This window comes from Myripristis murdjan, chromosome 8, assembly GCF_902150065.1.
Source record: "Myripristis murdjan chromosome 8, fMyrMur1.1, whole genome shotgun sequence".
Lineage (NCBI taxonomy): Eukaryota > Metazoa > Chordata > Actinopteri > Holocentriformes > Holocentridae > Myripristis > Myripristis murdjan.
In genome coordinates this window covers 6385712-6405336 of record NC_043987.1, presented here as the reverse complement: position 1 = coordinate 6405336, position 19625 = coordinate 6385712, and the positions used below count along the sequence as shown (strand labels likewise).

Here is a 19625-nt window from a genome sequence, read left to right as displayed (position 1 = left end):
TTAGCCCATCTCAAATACCCCTGACAAATTGTCTTGAATGTAGAACCTCTGTCCAAACTAGACGCATCTTCCAACAACTCTCTGGCACGATGCCAGCGCTGCATTTTCCCATCAATGAGGTGATTATCAACCAGTGCTGCTCCACAGTGCCCCTGCTGGCTATTTTTTACACCTGCAGCTATGATGGATATCTGTCTCCAGATGATAATGGTGACACGGAGAGAATCCAAAGTGTTGCGGAGGTGCAAATGAAGCGTTAAACCTTAGACGAACTGTGAGTCTTTGAGTCTCAACTTTTGCACTGTCTCTCCTCTGAAAACTTCAAAGAAAGAATCAAAAGTCTTGAAGTGCTACAAAATAAACACTATTTGTAGAAGCTAAACATAAATCTGGGTAAATGTTCTCATTACATCATAGGACCTCCATCCTCCTTTTCTCTCTCTCCTCCATTGTACTTGCCAGCTGACAGGTGGAGACAGAGCGGGAGACAGACCAGACCTTTTCCTGGTATTCACTCTCAATGCACTAACCACGGGCTCGTTTCACACACTGAAGATATCTCATTGACAGACACTGATGATCAGAGAAGAATAAGGAGTTTTATTTGGAATTGTATCAAAACCAACAGTAATAAATTATACATGAATGATTCCTACAAACAACTTCAAGTGGGAAGACATTTAAAAAAAAAAAAAAAAAAAAGCACACACATTTAAAGGGAAATGTTTGTACAGCATTCAAACGTCTGTGCAGACTGAATAATGGTTCAATGGCGCCACCTTGTGTTATCATGCACTTATTGCTATGTGTGCAAGCTCAGGGCTGTAGCACAGAGCAATACAAGAAATCTTGGTTAGGCTCACCTGTTCTACGTTATAAATTATGTTTATAAAATGTTTCTTAAGGCCACTGCTGACTGTTTTTCACAATTCTGTGCATGGAATTAGCCTCTTTATCCAAGTACTGCAGATAAACAGATGTGACTAATGTCATAACTATCAATAGCTGCAATACATCATACTACATATACAAGTGTAAATGATGCACCATAACGTTTAAACTCTAGGCTAGTGCCACATGAGCACTGTATCTACATCCTACCTGCATAGAAAACACAACCCAACACCCTACAAGCCTATGCTGCGTTATTCCCGAGTCTCCAAATTAAGTTGGTGTAAATTCTTGGCATAATCTCAGAGGTTTGGTCACATTTTAAATATCTTGGTTTCTGGTCTAGCAGGTACAGGGTCTCAGGGGTGTGAGTGTGTGTGTGGTCATGCCATGTGACCATTCATCTCCACCGGTTCGCTGTCCTTGCAGTTGCTAAGAGCCTGTTTCTGCACAATGAGGTGGTGGTAGTCGATGTGTTTGAACTCTGCAGCAAAGAGGCCGAACAGGAAGAAGAACAACATGACTAAGACCCATTCACCGATGGCAGCCCATGAACGGTATCCTGTGTTGTGGAGGACAGACACTGAAGGAGAGGAGAGCAGTCAAGGAGCACAATGACAAAAAAATGTGCATCAATATGACAACGTATACATAGCAGAAGAGGTACTTGTACTACTTACATATGGTATATTAAAGGTTATAACATTATTTACTTAAAATTGCGGCAAACAGACTACAAAGTAGATATGCAACTTTAAGTTTCATAACAACATTTTGGTTTGGCATCACATTTAGTGGGTGTGACCCATGAGCTGTAAATGTTTTTAATTTTTATTTATTAGTGTTTTCCTTGCATGCTTCTTTGGCTAAAGGCCTGGTTTTCCTGTGCTGATTTGCGGTTACAGTGTCAGATAGTCTGATGGAAAAGGACAAATCCTGGGCAGATTCCCGCACCCTCCAAAGTTAGCAACATTCCTCATTCACGCAAGTCCAACAAACAGAAATACAGCAAACAGTCCTGAGAACTACCTCTTTACAGGTACTTTGTAATGTGTTGGCATTCTTGTGTCCTCCACAAAGTCGTTAAAGGAGCAGTTTGCCCAAAATACAAAAAAGATATTTTCGGTCCTATAGAGCGACTTGCAGTGCTTGTTTACAATAGAAAACCTCTGCATCACTTTCAATGATGTGGCGCAAACGGGGGCGGATTTTTTAGATTTCCATGTGAGAGGAGCAAACTTACTACTTAAACAATTAAACTAGCAGTTAGCCTGGCTGGCACTAGATGGCGCTGTTAGGTAGAGTTTGTCAGACCATCATGTTTAACTCTACATTTTGTAATAATACAATAATGGCTGAATTATGACCGCAAAAATCTGCCAATATCACAAGCCTCCACAATTCAAATGAACCGCCAGTTTTCTACCTGGAAGTGACTGCTGGTGTTAGCACAGTCATCTAGTGTTGTGGCAATAGCGACGTCTATGTTCATGAGAAATCGCAGCAGAATGGACAGACCAGGGGAAAATATCTTTTTTTGTATTTTGGGTGAATTATTCCTTTTACAAGACATATCGCAGCAAACTGCAAGCACTTGTTCTCTTCAAAACAAATTGGGAAGAGCATTCTTCACTGGGACAAAAGTATCTACTAGGAATTACTGAAGTTGATATTCACCAAATATTATAAAAGACCAACACCTTTTCCAGTTGCAAGTATAAAATTAGCTCATACCTCAGACTACATATGTTTTTCAGCCTTATTAGTTGCGTTTTACAGTAATGCTTTATTGATTCCTGAAGAACTCAGCCTTTATGCTCGGCCGCCTCCACAGCGAAGTCAAAGAGAAGCACCAACTACAAATCAGCAACCGGAATTCAGTAAATTCAGTAACATGCTAGGACCCTTGCTTGTCAAAACAACATGATACAATCATGAATTCATGTTTGAGGACAAAAGGATACTGATGATGACCAAGATGGTACAAATGGTGCAGCCGGTCGCCCTGGCAGGGCCCACCCAGTGTTTGTGCTGGGACGGCTCAGTCCGATAGGTTAGAAACAGCTGCACCCAGAAGTAGGCCAGGCCAATGAAGAAAGCGAGGAACGCTCCCAAGAGGTGAACTCCCATTATGACTGATTGCTAAGGGGTGAAGGTGGTAAGGGAAACGCAGGAGGTTAGGGAGGAGAGGGTAATTACTACTGGGAGATGAGAAGATGTGTTTTTTTTTTTCAGTTGGTGAACTCAATAAACTTGAGACAACCAAAGATGTAAAAGGAAGGCCAAGGACATTCTTGACAGGTGTGCTTGAGGAAGTACTAAATGTCTTTGTTTTTGACAATTTTATAGACTAAATGATTCATTGATTAATTTAAAAAAAAAATCAATCAGCGATGAAAATGATCATTAGTTGCTGTGTTAATTTTTTGCCTCATAAAAACGGTAAAAGGAGGAGAAAGGGCGTAGGAGTGAGAGACACCAATAAAGATTAATTAAAATATTTCAGAAGAGAGAGACTGCGAGGAGTTACCTGGAAGTTACCGAGGATGGAGATTCCAAAGGTGGAGATGAACCCCAAAACAATGCTGATCTTGTTGGCTTTTCCATGGTACCCGAAGTCCCTGATCTGTTGGAAGCGGATCACCACAACCCACAGGGCTGAGGAGAAGGTCATGACAACGGTAAGGACAGAGAAATAAAGAATAAAAGAATTTCCAGCGAGACAGAAAAAGAATGGAGATGCCAGAGAAGGCCAAAAGTTAAATGAAGAGAGAAGCAATGCTAGTGTAAAAAAATACCTCCGCACTTGTGTTGATGTTGAAATGTTGATATTTAGCACTGTTTAGTGATGGAATATACTGGCTATGCTGTCAACATTTAACAGTATAACACAATACTGGTTATATGATCAACAATTGCACACATGTCCTGGTGCTGTATTTCTTTCATTAAACCTGGCTCAGTTATCCATCCAGTGGTTAAACTGGGCAGCTGGCTCTCAGTTTGAGATGCAGCTGTGTTCAAGGGCAGTTGTACCAGGGGCACAAAGGTTTTAATGTTAACAGATTTGAGACACTGGATTCCCACATTCACAAATTCAGTACACCCTTCAACACAATCTGATCAATGCATGGACGTTTGAGGACCATTACGGACACAAGTTTCTACAAATGAAATCCCTGTTTGTAGCACCGGGGGGAGAAAATAAACTGAACACAGATAAAATTACATGTTTTGTGTCCTGGTTAGCATGCAAGAGGGGTCCAAGAGGTCAAAAAGGGACAACTGCAGCCCTACTTAATAGCTGAAAATTATTTTTGAAGCAAGGCACCTATGATAGAGCATGTATTAATGAGAGAATATGAGAAGAAAGAGAAGAAAGAATTGCCTAAACCCACATGTTATCATTACCTAAAAAAGCACAGATGTTACAGATCTGGGAGAAGAGACAGCTCTGGGGGTTGTAAGTGCCACATTTGCTGATGAGAAAGGAAAACAGAAAATTATCAACATCATTTGAATCTCTGTGATGACAAAGATCAGTGTTTTGCTCTTACATCTCTCTTTATTTTTTGCATTCAGTTTGCTTCACGTGGACATTTTCAAGAAAAGTTAAAGAGGGAAATCAAGTCACTTGATATGTTGAAAGTCTCCACTGTCAGTTCTGCATTTTCTGTTCTGCATCTAATGTCATTTTTTAGTGGTTCACAATATGTCGGTCGCCTTGACAGTATTTATCTTAAGCACATTTCAGAAGGAAGTAACACCAACCTGATATACGGGAACCCTTCTGTTAAGTTGACAGAACCATTTGATACAGCTATACCAAACCTAATGGAGAAAAAACACTTGTTAGTATTGTGGCTGAATGTGGGCATAGCTCATTTGAATGTGAGCATATTGTTTTATATATAGCTTGCGGCAAATTTTCATGTCTTTTGCTTACTGTACTGTGCATGCAATGTCTTTCATCAAATAATATCATGTCTCTTTGATAAGTCCTGCAACTCTAGAAGGAGAATTTTCTCTCTTTTTTTTTTTTTTTCTCTTGATGTCCCAGTGCCACTTCAAAATTGAACAAACATAGCCAGAGGGACCTCATGGTGTCTGAAGTGAAAGCTACAAAATAAATGAGCCTGAAAAGCATTTCTAAGCTTCAGTTTCATCTACTAAAAGCAATAAATCCAACCTAGATCACCCACCATGGGAAATCAACACAGGACACATCAGAGTGTTTGCCTTCTGGTTATTTTACAGTTGATTACATGTATTTGTTAAGAGACTATCATCCAGCAAAAAAAACACCCCACTGGTTGTTTACACACCAGCTTAATACGATCTATAGGTACGTTTTAAAGTTAAGCAACCTCTAAAACTCCTGTAAATTATACCACTGCGGTGTAGTAATAAGTGAGGAACAAAGATTATGTAAGCTGCTTGATGGATGGGTGAGGATGTGTGGGTCAATCAACACAACTTTCAGTCAGCCAACACTAGTTCAAATCCAAGTTAAAGCTGTGCTTTTAGGTAGCAAATATTTTGTAACCTTTACCCTGACTTCTTCCTAACACTAACTATAATATTTTCCTAACATTACCCAAGTATTTTTAGTAGTTTGGTAGCTTGCTCAGGAAATGGTCCTTTGGGTCATATTGGAGGGTCCAATCTAGATGGTAACCCTAGATTCGCAAATCTAGGTTTGACATCTTGCAAGTGCAGTTAGTGTTAAGGGTAAGGTTAAGTTTAGGGTTGGGTTAAGGGTAAGGTCAGGAAAAAGGTTTGGCTTAAAGTTAAAGTTAGGGCAGAATCAAACTAGGCTTAGGCAGATATTCAATATTATCGAATATCATGGCATGCGCTGTCATTTGCGATATTTTTCACAATATCAAATGTTGAATAGCTGTTACGGCATCTTTGGACTTTTATTTTGAAAGAAAACTGTTGCGATGGCAGCACTTGTATATACAGACATGCAGGACTAGGACTAGACTGATAGCTCGCCAATTTGGCAGTATTTCGGCTTGAACATTGTAGAAAATTGCCGCAAGCAGGTGATGACTGCCACAAATTTGTGGTCTCATCTCAGAGATCATCATCAAGCACAGTTTGCTTGACTTGACTCAGTATCAGCTGGGGAGGGAGCAGCCACCAGCAGAGAGAGTATGATATCATATAATATTGTCTATCGCGAGATTTGGTCTGGACAATATCTACCGTGCTGAATCAAGTGTGCATTTGCGAGAGTTTTGCATATCTAGGGTTACCTACTAGACATGACCATATTAGATACGCTCCTCTTGTTTGTATTAGAGAGCTGGAGCGAATGACCTATGTGGTCATATGGGGTGGAGGATTGGTCAGAGAGTGACTTTATTTCATACTGAAACTAAAAAAAAAACACCGTGTACATGTCTCAAAATAAAATCACTGCACTGAAACACCAGCACTACCTTTTTTTCCCCCAACAAACACACTTTGTCAGTCATAACACAGTGAACTAAAACACACTGACAAAGGCTAGGATTACCACTGATGAATGATTTTCTGTCAAGCAGGGTGTGATTTTGTGCTCTCTAGTTTTCCAGTTTGGTTGTTCACTTGCATTACGCATGTTAGGTTTTGAAATTAAAGGGTTTGAAATGAGTAAGTAAGCACGTTTGCTAGATTGGCTGCAGACAATAAAAGAAATGTAAATAAAAGAAAACAAAATAAAATTCCAAGATTTTGAGTGTTTAGTGGCGAACTCTTATTTTGTGCCATGAACATTGCTCATTCTTCAGCAAAAAAGATCAACCTCAGGTCAGCAGAAGCACCAGTTATTGGGAACTCTGCGGCTTATTACAACAGAGGAAGCAGCCAAACTGTCTCCATGTATGGTAGCATGTTATAGCCATTAGAAAAAAATCATATCAGCATTACAGGCATCACACGACACTGTAAGACCATTGTTCATTAATAGGTAATGAATGAATGTACTCACACCGTCCAAATGCCCACAGTGCCAAAGACAGACAGGCAAACGGGAAGCAGTGCCCACAGCCACATGTTGGGAGTAAACCACCGGGGTTTCACCTGCTGAGACACACGGACCATCTCAGCGCAGTGACACAGACATCGCCCTCAAAATACATCCAGAACTATCATAAAGGATGGAAGTAAACAATTACATTCACTAATTATCATTTGGAGCATTTTTAGAGTAACTTAATTGTTGTAACTCAATGCATTTTTAATCAGTTACATAATACAAATTTTGCAAGGTCTTCATAATTTTTTTGTGGTATTTTGTAGTTTTCCAAATTTGCACTTAAAATAAAATTCAGCAACTTTAAGTACATTTGAATTGACTTTAACTTCTCTCATGAATTCAATTAAATAGCCTACGTTTAGCCTTCCTGAGCAAAATGTCAGCAAAGAAATGACATTTATGAAGAGGAGAGGAGAAGAAAAGAAAAGAAAAGAGAAGAGAAGAGAAGAGAAGAGAAGAGAAGAGAAGAGAAGAGAAGAGAAGAGGTCCAACTTTTTGGCTCCTTACTTGAAACGTTGACTGCAGACTAAACCACAAATTGAGCTAAAAACTGGAATTTAGCACTGTTTAGCTTTAAAATGCTGCTTATACCGCCAACACCTCACAACACCACCGTGCAGTAGTTTGGGTGGTGTTGTTTTTGTTTCACTAAACCTGTCTCAGTGCGGTTAAACTGTGGTTACAGTCGGAGTCACAGGCATGTTAAAAGAAAGAAAGAAAGAAAGAAAGAAAGAAAGAAAAGAAAAAAAGAAAAACAGTAGTACTAGCTAAATAATACAATATACACCATAAGTAGAGCTTAATAGCCTAACGCTGTAAAAACACCTTATGTTAGCTTGTTGTAGGTTTATCTTAATACATTAGCTAACACGGAATGGACAGACTGTCACAAAAAAGAAAGAAAATAATCTGGGTTTAAGCTTTACGTTTTAAAGCCATCTTCATGTCAAAATTCCGCTCGTTATTCTGGTGTGAACAAAACTTTTCTGTGACGAAAACTTCGTTTGACTTGCTTTAGATATTTCATTTTGATTGTGAGGGCATTTGCTGTGAATAATGGACTTACTGCAAATGTAGATGTCATGTCGTCATGATAACGACGGGCGTAAATGATAGACTACATTATCGATACAGTATTAGTGGGAAATAGTGTAAAGGTATCTGAAACACTCCTTTTACTGTTGCCAACCGCAGGCCCTCCTCTCGCACAGCACCATCTGGTTCAAGTAACCACAAAGTGGGATCAAAAATATTAACACGTCGATTTGTAGTATGATTTATAAATCTAATAGATTAGATCTGCAAACATGAAATCGATCAAATTCACGATGTACTGAATTTTAAAACGGGTGTCTTTGTTTGTTACACTAGTTACCTAAAATGGTTACAGTGGCTCCATCAAAGGATGGCAACAGTTGCGACTTCACAAGTGCTACATCTGACACATGGATTGGGGATTTCCAGAATGACAAACACAGCAAAATGTTTGCCAACTATAAGATCTGCGAGCCAGAGATAAAGTAGCCTGATATGGAAGAGGACCAGGGCCACAGAATAATAAAAATGGCTTTTTCTCAAAATTCTGGGATGAAAAAGTTAGATCTGCTCTGAGTAAACATCAGCTGATGAGTGCATGATCCTAACATCACATGAACTGCTGCATGTGAAGCCACATGTGTGTGTGCATGTGTGTGTGTGTGTGTGTGAGAGAGAGAGAGAGAGAAGTTTGCTCCTACCTTTACTCAGTCAGCTGAGTGAAGTTAAGTTGGACAGAGTGCTACAGCTGCTGCCTCAAGAGCACAGGGGAGTTGTCTACATGAGCTTTATTCAAACTACCTCTTTTACTGTTACCTTAATGCTACTAGTAGAGTAGCCTGTGCTGTGATCACAAAGCACACTGCACTTTCATGGATGAGTGATAAACAGTGAAATAACTGTGATGAACCATTTATTACTGTTTATGTGGCGTCTATGTCATTTGATGACTGGGGTAAGCATGGAGGAGAGACTTTTTGAAATGGGGGTTTTATGAGGTTTCAGAGTTGTACTAAACTTAGGAAAATACATTCATTCACTTTTTTTGAGTGCATCAATAAACTGGGAGTTACGGTAACATCACTACTGTTATTTCAGAGCTGAGCAGGACTTTGATCTGGGAATTTTGATTTACAGCCTCTTGCATAAGTTTCAATTTCACATCTTCAAACCACTTCCTCTCCACCACACTTATAATTGTGGCTACAGTGCTCACCTTCCCGCCGAGTAACAACAATAAGACTAAAACAGATGAAAGCTCATTTAGGAATAGGAACTTGAATTTCAGAAGACATAACACTTCAAACTAAAGTGAGTGAAAAGTTTATTCTTCATCATCTATCATAGACCTTGGAGTCTATCAATGATTACTGGATTAGACATACACATAAAGTAATAAATGGGATTAATGGTTCCTCAACAAATTTTATTATCAGCTTTATGTAATGCAATAAAAAAAAACTGTCGTGTTCATACAACCTTTGCTCCCTCTCAACAAAAAGGTTACGGACAGGATGATCAAATACAATATTAGTAATGGTCTTTTGGACAGATAATTTACCCTATTTCAGTTTTTGTTAAGAAAAAAAAGAAGGTTATTTATGATCTCAGGATCAAAAACAAGATATTTCCTTTCTTATTCAGTGTGCAAAAATAAAAGCCATAATAAACCCAAATTCATGACAGCATTTTTTCTTTTATTGAGGTACAGTGCAGCGTTCACCACGGCCACAAACCATAATGAAGTCTCTCTTGGCTGTTGTGTGTGAGCGTGTCAGAGCTCAAGCTCAATCTTGACATCCATTTTAGCCTTGTAAGGTTCCAGTAGGGGGCGTACCTCCTCCGACAGGAACCTGGCCACCTGGAGCAGCGGGAGAGACATATACTTAGAAGACAGAAAGAAAAGGGGAAGGGAGGGAGCATGAAATGCATAATAATTTTCATATGCACTTCCTTTTTCACTCCCAAAAGGAAGTACAAATGTCCAACGAAAGCATATTTCCTTCATATGAGAAATGAAAACAGTTAAAACTCAAGGCAAATGAATAAATTACTGTCTGTCCACCATTGACAGAACCAGCACACATGTATAATTCATGCTGTAAATTAACAAAGAAATGGCGTATAATCAGTGGCATAACATCAGTCTGCATCTGTGTGACTCAGATGCCTCCCAGTTTGCCTAATATCATAAAGGTGTAACGGTTTTGGGTGTATCCTGTTTACTGTGGGCACGGCCAGAAATAAACTGGGCTGTGGCTGTAAAGCTGATTCAAGCAGTAACAGGGCAAGGCGGTCATGGAAGTGACAATCGGAGCTATTTACGAACACTTCCCAAGTTTCAGTCTTACATGCTTTGCTTAAGGGAATTCCCCACAATCCTCCGCATTGTGACATGAAACGTGGACGGCTGAGGATGAGAAATCTAATCCAGAGTAGGTTTAAACAATTTAAGATATTTGAGCCATTTCATCCCTAAAAATGTTTGAGAAAACAGGCAGCATAGAATTCCCACTGAAGTAATTTCAATGCCCAGAAAATTGCTACTAAGGTATCAAATTTCCTAAAACAAGTCTTTCTTTTCTGGTTATTAGTTTTTAAATGGGACTTGATGTGATTTGAGACAATTGTGATATTAAAAAAACACTATAATGGCATTCTATTAGTAATCCTCAAAAATAGACTTTCAGTGGATATAAATGAATATTTGATTCTTTGGCATTTGAAACAAAACCATCAGGTTCATTGAGACTTTATCAAGGAGTTGATAACTGACCTACACTTAACTATTAGGGAATAAGGTTAAAAGATAAAAAAAAAAAAAAATGTACTGATAACTATATTAGGAATCAGAGTAGCAACAGCCGGTGTCGTCATCGAGGTAACACGATGGCCACAATGTGCTGATCCATGTTCCTCGCGTTTATGCCCCTTCAAGCCCTTAAACTCTCACACACTCAGGCATTTATGCTGATCACACAGGTGACGTCATTTTAAGTGTGTGAGGGCTAAGTGCTCAGAGCTTAGTGTGGACATTTGGATTGGGCCTATCAAAGCTAAAAACCTCCTCAGGGGGAAAAAAAAAAACAGATGATCATCAGCATTGCTGTTTTCTGCTTTTTTACGTTTTTAATAGCTGCAGAATACCTGTATTCATCATCAGCTTTTTTTTTTTTTTTTTTTTAAACTCTTCTGCTGGCTTCATAGATGCTTGCCATCTCAGCCTCATGTAAGACTGATGCTGTTTGAAATGAGACCGCTCGTCAAGATGACTGACAAGAGGAGAAGGACGGCAAGAGAAGACTTCACTGCCACGGGGCAAAAAATTGCATATTAAGCTTTAAAGGCATAGTCGGGTTGGTCCTGATGAAGGTCGATAGACCGAAACGTTGACCCAATAAACAGCAGAGCTTTAATGTGAATGCGGGAGCAAGTTGTGATTGTTTCGCAGAGAATGTGTCTGGGGATTTGCTCCTAGCACCACCCATTTCAGGAGAATGTGCACGTTGATCAAGCCTTACTAGTCGGGAATTTCTGACATAAGGTTCTGTAATTTACTGACCAATAGTGATCTGCTTGCACGGCCATAACCTCAGGCATAGTAGACAGAGAATCTCCAACCAAGGGAGTCACACCTCAACTCAACTCAACTCAGCTTTATTTATATAGCACTTTAAAACAACCACAGCTGAAACAAAGTGCTGAGGTTATGTCCGTACAGCCAGATCACTATTGGTCAGTAACTCATATAACCTTATGTCAAAAATTCAGAAATACCCTTTTTAGCATGCTTAAAACAGAAACTGAGCTAGGGTGCTAGCATGCCTCTATCTACAGAATTATTTAGTACACAGCACAGCTCATGTTCCCCACCAGTTGGTTCCCCATCAGCTGGTGGGGGACCAGTTATGGTGAGAGCAAGGTCAAGGGCCGGGCTGTGTTTATACCTGCTGGGGTGCACGGCCAATGAAGGTTTTGGGGTCCAGGAGGGCGTCCAGTTGTCCCAGGATGGGGGTGAAGTAGGGGTCAGCCTGGACCCTGGCCAGCAGGTCGTTATCGCCCCCCTCCTGTTTGACCACGGCGGCTGCCTGTTGGGACAGCACACGGATCTTCTCATGGCAGTCCTGAAGGAGAGACGGAGACGACAGATGGCAGTGTGTGTAGAGAAATGAAAGGAGTTAAAATATAAACAAGGAGGACCAGTGTTTCTGTTGGAAAAATTGGAAAAAAAAAAATCGTAAATTGGAAATTATTTTCATGGCAGTTGAGTAACAATAGACCCCAGCCTCAACTGAATGAAATCAAGTGACGTTGGTTTTGGAGTTCAGCACAGTCTCTGTATGATCACACAGTGTTCATCACAGTCTTACTAACTCCCTGTACCTGTCTGTTTCCGCCAGCCTTCACCATGGCCATGATGATGTTCTCTGTGGCCATGAAGGGCAGCTCATGGCGGATGTGTCTCTCAATCACTTTGGGGTAGACCACCAGTCCCTCGGTGATATTCTGGAGGGTGCTGAGGATGATGTCAGCAGTCAGGAAGGACTCAGGCAGGGAAATCCTCCTGCAGACGAGAGAGGGGTTGACATGAGAAAATATAGAGTGGAAAAGAGACACTGCTGGAGCCAGAAATGACACTGCATGCCATGAAGGTAGGAGGAACGTTGAACACGGCATCCAAATGCGACATCTGCTGTCCAAAAGCAATATTGCGACAAAGGGGGAGCAGATTATTGGAACATCACATCATGCGAGTAAACTTAATAATTATTGTCTGCCAGTTAGTGTGTCTTCTTTTGCTTTAAGACACCGATCTGTCAATCCGTTTGGTTTGTACTTGTGGGCCTGAAAAGTCCTATGAGACTGTAAACAGTGATATTGGGTTTTGAATAAACTTGAACTTATTAATTACCAGTAGAAGTACTTGTATGCAGACTTTGTCATGTCAAACTAAAAAATCTGGCAATGTAATCTGGCACGGCTTATACACAAAGGCACATACTAAGTAGTAGCAGACTGAAGGGCTTTTATAATCCATACATCATATCCACCATGCTGCACTTATTTCAATACAATCTCAACTTTTAAGAGTGGTTCCCAATCCTTGATGGATTATATATCCATGTTGAATTTAAGACTGACTGCTAAAGATTGGGTACAGGTCTTGATTCATGTCTTATTAAGCAAGGTACACTGCCAGAACCCTTGGATCATCATGCAAACACAGGTATTTGCTGGAATGCCCCAGGTGTTTATGTTCCACTAAATTAGATATTGCTTTGAAAGTATAGACTAGTTGGCATGCACTAATACGCTGTATAGAAATGCCATCTTGGATGTACTCCATATGAAAAGGCTTGAAAATAATTAGCTCCCTTCCATGTTCACTATGCAACTATTTAATCTAAAGTATCTATTCCTCAAACGTGACATGATATATCTAGATAAAGATATACATGTGTTAGACTGATGTGCATGTGTGTGTCTGCAGTGAGTGACCTGTTAGCGCTGTCGTCCAGAGTTCTCTCCAGCCACTGGACTGAGGCCGTCTGCAGCGGGTCGGACAGCAGCGCCACCAAGTGTCGGGCCAGGCTGCAGCAACGCTCTGCACGCATGGGGTTCCTCTTGTAGGGCATGGCACTGGAGCCTGGAGGCAGGACGGTTAACAACAGGTGAACATTCACTACCTTTAGCCATTTGAAAACATATTAAAATTCCTTAGCTGCCTTGCCCTGTGAAGTAAATCCAATAATATTTCCGCCCCTGGCCATCATCATTCTCAGGATTAATGAAGGTGAAGCGCCCCCAAACAGACACATTCAAGTACAAGTAAATTAAACCATTGCTCCTTTTGCTTGGGACCCAATGGAACCTACTCAAGGACTCCAATATTATTGCCCTTAAAGGGAGTGCATACTTGTTATTTCCCTCCTAAACATGGTCACACTTTGCAAAGAAAATACTGATTGAATATACCGATCTGCTCTTTCTCAAAGGGCTCCTCGATCTCCTTCAGATTGGCCAGCAGGCGGATGTCTGTACAGATCTACAGCACGGCGAGAAGCAGAAAGAGAGAATGAGCTGCAGCAAGACAACACACTGATCTGATCATATACTGTCATTTACAAAATATGAGGACGCAAACATTAGGCTACACAATCTTTAAGTGCATTGTTTAATTAGTTACCTTTGCACTGATTTCAAAAATCGATAAAACTCTAAAATCATACAATCAAAATGCAAATTCATTAAAGACATATTTAAGCAGTGTCTTGAAAGAATCTTAAATATAGGGGCCTGATTTCAAGTTTAAACTTGTGACAATAAGTGTTGACTCTGGAACAGTCAAGAGAGCTTTCACATATAGGGAGATAAAAGTAGGAGAGACTAAAATGACATACTGGACGTGCATGTCACAGGAAGACCCGCCCCTGCTCTGCTTCTGAATGGCTAACCCTAACCATAACCAGAGGCAACGATTATTTGCCAATCAGAGGTGGGTAAGGAGGGGTATGCACGTCCAGTATGTCAGTTCACTCTCATATCTGGGCTAAGATAAGTAATGAATACAATCTTAAAAATCAATTCTACAAGTTGACAATATTTAGTATAAATCAGGCAAGTTGAACACAGGACTGTCTTTTTTCCTGCACTTCCACTAAACACCACTAGATGGAAGCATTTCTCCATCCATGTCCATGTTGTGCAGCTCACCTTGTGGACAGTAGCTCCCAGACTGGCCAGGTTGGACAGAGAGTCGATGTCCACCTTACGGCTGTAGGTCTGCCCTGTCACCAGGTAGGCTCTGGGTAGAGAGGGAGGAATGTCAATCGGATACATAGCTAACACTTCACTGTTTACATGATACATAAGCTATGAATCCAGGAGATGTCAGGGTCTTAGCTGAAAGCACTAAACTCACTTTTTGAAACCAGCCATCTCTGTCACCATTCTGTCAAGCTCTTCCACCTGATGGGGAAGAAAGACGCAACAGTGACAATTATGTTTCACACATCTGAATCCAGCACAATACAGCTCCATCATCGTCATATTTGCCGCACCTTATCATGGTCCCCTGGAAGAGCTGCAGGAAGCTGGCCTGCGTGCCCGTGGTCCCCTTAACCCCCCGGAAACGCAGGTCGTCACGGGCTCGCTGAAGGTTCCTCATGTCCATGGCCAAGTCCTGCAGCCACAGACAGGCCCGCTTCCCCACAGTGGTCAGCTGGGCTGGCCTGCAGGCAAGAATGAGAGGGGAAATCATTTATTGAGTTTTGATGTCCACAGGACTGAATTGCCTATTTATTTTGATCATCTAACATAAATAAATACAAACCGAAACAAAAGCAAAATACGCAATCTCACATTATAAATAAAAGAAAAAAAAGTCATGAAGAAGAAATTATAATGGTGAAGAAATCATGTTCAAAAAGGAGTATGAAGAATCAAAACTTATTTTACTTTTAATTGTGTCATCAACTTATTTTAATTTATACACTTTATTTTTTCATAATATTGTTTATTTCATGTAATTTTATCTCTTTACTGTGAAGTGTGTCTGAGTACCAAGAAAAGCGCTATATAAACTGTATTATCAGGATTATTGTTATCATCATCATCATCATCATTATTAATCCTGCCCCTTTTTCATACTTCATAACTACTTAAGCATGTTTAAGTTATTTCCTGCTATGTGCTTTAACATGTGCACAAAGCATCTACAACCAAGCCATAAACAAAAAGCACCTCAGCCAGCACCTGGCACAATCTGACAGTAAACCAGACACATTGTGGTTTCCCATTTTTAAGTCCTACAAATTATTTCCTGTAATTTCTCTTATCTTACTTACTGGTTGAAATCTGCACTCAGCTTGCTTTCTGAATCTAAACTACTGCAAAGTTTCATCCAACCAACTGTGCAGTGAAACTTGTGTCCTTCATCTAAAGCACAAACATGAGGAAAAAGCTACAAAATGGAGACTTTAGAGAAGAGGATGAATTTAAGTGACAGGTGCTGCCCCGTGCAGACTCACTGGTAGTGCGTGAAGCCGAGCGTGGGGAGGTCAGCGTATTTCTCTGCAAAGTTTGCCAGTCGGTCGATCACTCTGGCCAGCTGTGGAAACGACAGCAGAGGCTCTTACCGCTGAATGATTATGTAACAGATGCAGTCATGCGGAAAATTCAGATATTCAAACTCAGAGGTAGATGATGGCATTATTCCCACACTTGGAGCAACCCCTGAGGTCACTGTGCTGACTCTGAGATTCTCTCGCCCCACAGCCACTGAGGTGTTGTTCGACACCAGCAAGCACACACACACAAACACACATACACACACTCGCACACACGCACACTACATTTTTAGTGTATTTTTTCCACCTTCCTTTCTTGCCTTGGAGAGTGCTTTGTGTCCCACCGCTGCAAACAGCGCTTTTCCAAAGAAGCTGAGTTGATTTGATTATTTCTACATTGTTGTCTCTAAACAGCTGAGGTTGGCTTAAAAAAAAAAAAAAATCTGGAGAGCTGTGTCTCTTTTTCCACCCATTTCACAGAAGCACAACTGGATGGGTGTGCATGTTTGCAGCAAACAGCTGAGCCTCACCTTAGGCAACAAGATGTCAAATCCATCACGCAACATAATCAGATCCTAGGGAAGAAAAACAGAAGAGCTAATTAGAACACATGATTTTTAAAAAAAAAAAAAAAAAAAAAAAGGAAATATAGGTCCCTTTCTAGAGTCATGGATAATGCCAACCAGCAAATAAAGCTGACTATTTTAGCTGGTATTTTTATGGACAAAATTAAAGCTTATCATCCTAAAGCAACATTATATATTTTGTGAGCAATCAGTTTGTCATGGACACCCAGCAATTGACTAAAGTGTCAGAAATACAGGACCAGATGGAGGGGACACACAAAATGATCCATGTCATAAAAGTCCTAACAAGATCCATATAGAGAATGATCATTACGGTGTTGTCTCCCACGTAGCAAGAGGTGGCACCCAGGTGGATGATGGGAGCAGCGGTGGGGCAGCAGTGTGCAAAGGTGTGGACGTGAGCCATGACGTCGTGCCTCAGCTTGCGCTCCTCCTCGGCCGCCATGGCAAAGTCGATGTCCTCCGCATGGCTCTCCAACTCCAGAATCTGGGCGTCGGTGATGGGCAGACCCAGAGCCTGAGGAGGAGAGCGAGAGAGAGGGAGAGAGAGGAAGGACAGACGCAAGGTGAACAAATGGAAACGTTCCTTATATCTACCTACATTCTAAGATCAATATATTGCAATCTGTCAAAGTCTGAATATGCAACATGTATTACAGATTTTCAGGTTCTTCATTTATTTTTGTTGGCTTTTCAGTTAAGAGCAAAGGCACTGTGGCAAAGTAAGAACATATCCACATGCTACATGTCTCTTAAACCAAACGTTTTGAGAAAATGGATGCCTATTATACAAACGTGGACTAATTAAAGTATTAAAGGAATACTCCAAAGTTTGGGGGACAATACCCTTTTATAGACATACCCCGACTGAGACAAGATGTTCGGTACAATTTTCATGAGTGTCAATCATTGTCTGACATCTGTTTGCCTCATGAGAAGAGGCTGGATCTCCTGATTAGATTCAAATGTTTGCTGTTGGGACACAGGAGTCATGTGACGGGACAACGAAATAAGTCAGTAGAGAAATTTGGCTGAAATCCTGAAAATACCTATCTGTCTGCCAGTGACGACACCACTGTGTTCAAGGCCTAGTGACTTTAAAACCTACTGGGTTAAAGGTCAGCGTATGGGCTGGACTATCCACTGAGGAGAGAGCTCTCACCACCGGCAAATGTTATTATGAAAAATAAGAGCCAAAGCACCACAAAGGCTACGTAGGACACCGAGAGCTTGATTGTGCATCATATTGGGTACAAACAGCAACATAGCTGGGTGGGGCAAAACAAAAAAAAACAGCAGCATAACATACAAACTCTTGGGGTGGCGGTTTCCTGTTACTGCAACATTCCCTTCACGCTATTTTAATCACACAAGCCCGAACCTGGCAGTGGCAGTAAGAGGCCGCAAGCTCTGCAGAGACACTGCTGCACGGCTGACACCTTAAGGAACATCCTGAACTGCTTGAAAAGCACAAGGATGGTCTCTTTGTTATTTATTATCAGAGTGTGTGTGTGTGTGTGCAACCAGTCATGTGAGGTGCTGCATGTGAGAGAGGGTCTGAAGTCAATTAAGCCCCACCTCCGGCCCTCTTTAATCAGAAAAGTGTAGGAATCACTCAGAGCAATGTGGGCTGATGAGCTGGCATACAAAGCATGAGAAGCGCACGGTTATGGGATTTGGTTGAGGTTTCACATGTGATGCTGATTAGGGGCCTGGGGGCTGTAATACTGCAGCAACATCTTCCTCATCACTTCATTTTAGTATTTAGGAAGCTGAAACCATCCGGGAGACTGCAAACCTTACACTAGGCGACATGTGCCTTCAGCCAAAATGAGTTGAGATTTGACTGAAGCCATGATTTAGGACCAGTATCATGGGTTGGGGGGCTCTAAAGGGGCCCCACAGGACATGAGTGTTATATTTTAATCAGCCTGAAGCTCCGGTTAAAATTAAATTCCTTCAACGTGGGCTCCCGCCTGAAAACACTGGACTCATAAACATGATCTATGATTTTGAAAGCACATCTTCATTGCAAAGGCGCTGATTGCAGATGTTATTGCCTCACTGCAGCACCACTTATCATCTCTACAGGAGCTGTGTCTAGTCCCGGGCCTTCTCCTTTAAAACTATATTTAGAGCAGGGAAACTGATAGGGCTCTGTCAAGGTCGCAATCCTCACTTCTTAAGACTTGGTAAAGCAAAAACAAAGTGTGTGTGTGTGTGTGTGTGTGTATAGGTGGTGCATGTTGAGGGCACGGGCTGTGTAGTTTGAGCTGTGGTGAGTCAAACCTTCTCCGCTTTGGCCAGGTAGATCCACAGCTTTCTCCACGTTGTGAACTTCTTCCTGTCGCTGAAGTTGTAGGCCATCTCCTTGCTGGCGTATCTGGACACCAGCGGGGAGCGATACTTCACAAACTCGTCCGCTGCCTCCATGTCTGCGGGAATAACAGGAGAACACTGCCCTGCACTGTCACCGGGACGGACGCACACTCACTCACACACACACACTCACACACACCGTAGCTGGCAGCTGCAGCAGTTAGCCGCGCCGTCTTCCGAGTGAGCTCACATGGTAAGGCGGTGCGTGTGTGCGACACTTGGGGTCGGTTTGCGGCATGAGGTCTAATCAGAAGACGCCTGTAACCAGGATACGGCAGAGGGTCGATGTGTACGGTGGCCGTGAAGTGCAAATCGCAACGGCGACGAGGAAAACACCGCAACAAACCACAGCACACGACGGAAGAGTTGAAATCGCAACAACACATGGGATAACGCAACAACAAATATTAAAAATCAACTAAAACAACTAACAAGGCAAATATCAAAACACAGCAATCAGGATGTGGTCTCATGTAGTGTGCATGGGGAAAAATTTATGAAATCTCCCTTTTTGCATACTCTCAAATAGAATAAAGGTTTCCCAAATGTGAAATTGTGTTTTAATAAATATCTGGAGTCTCCTTGGCAACCTGGTCCACATTTGACAGGTCTAAGTATAGTGTTTTTTTTTTTGTT

At 41.3% G+C, this 19625-nt stretch overlaps 2 protein-coding genes across 3 annotated transcripts; both read right to left on the bottom strand.

The window, feature by feature from the left end:
* Positions 1–756: 756 nt before the first annotated feature.
* tmem150b (transmembrane protein 150B) lies at positions 757–8715 on the bottom strand. 2 transcript variants are annotated; one of them, XM_030057411.1, is made up of 7 exons: positions 8656–8715; positions 6872–6963; positions 4663–4722; positions 4303–4370; positions 3422–3549; positions 2856–3033; positions 757–1474 (listed from the first exon to the last, which is right to left on the bottom strand). In XM_030057411.1, exons 2-7 carry the CDS (start codon positions 6934–6936, stop codon positions 1275–1277), a joined length of 699 nt encoding a protein of 232 aa, XP_029913271.1. In that variant the 5' UTR covers positions 6937–6963; positions 8656–8715; the 3' UTR covers positions 757–1274. The 2 variants fall into 2 exon arrangements, with proteins under 2 accessions (XP_029913271.1, XP_029913272.1); XM_030057412.1 differs by having other exon boundaries at positions 6872–6966; positions 8656–8714.
* Positions 8716–9630: 915 nt separating this feature from the next.
* Positions 9631–19212, bottom strand: adsl (adenylosuccinate lyase). Its single transcript, XM_030057409.1, is given in 13 exon segments — positions 9631–9815; positions 11902–12078; positions 12338–12518; positions 13454–13601; positions 13931–14000; positions 14669–14759; positions 14877–14923; positions 15016–15032; positions 15035–15186; positions 15985–16064; positions 16554–16598; positions 16924–17127; positions 18900–19212. Coding segments are annotated over 13 exon segments (1443 nt in total). The 5' UTR covers positions 19044–19212; the 3' UTR covers positions 9631–9728.
* Between the last annotated feature and the right edge of the window lie 413 nt (positions 19213–19625).

Bases quoted from the DNA above. Each gene is read 5' to 3' on its own strand.
- tmem150b (XM_030057411.1), bottom strand. From the start codon at position 6,936: ATGTGGCTGTGGGCACTGCTTCCCGTTTGCCTGTCTGTCTTTGGCACT. The intron at 4,723-6,871 runs GTGAGTACATTC...TTTCTCCATTAG, and splicing joins ACTGTGGGCATTTGGACGGT to GTTTGGTATAGCTGTATCAA. The intron at 1,475-2,855 runs GTATCCTTTTGT...CCTCTCCTTCAG, and splicing joins TACCATCTTGGTCATCATCA to TGTCTGTCCTCCACAACACA.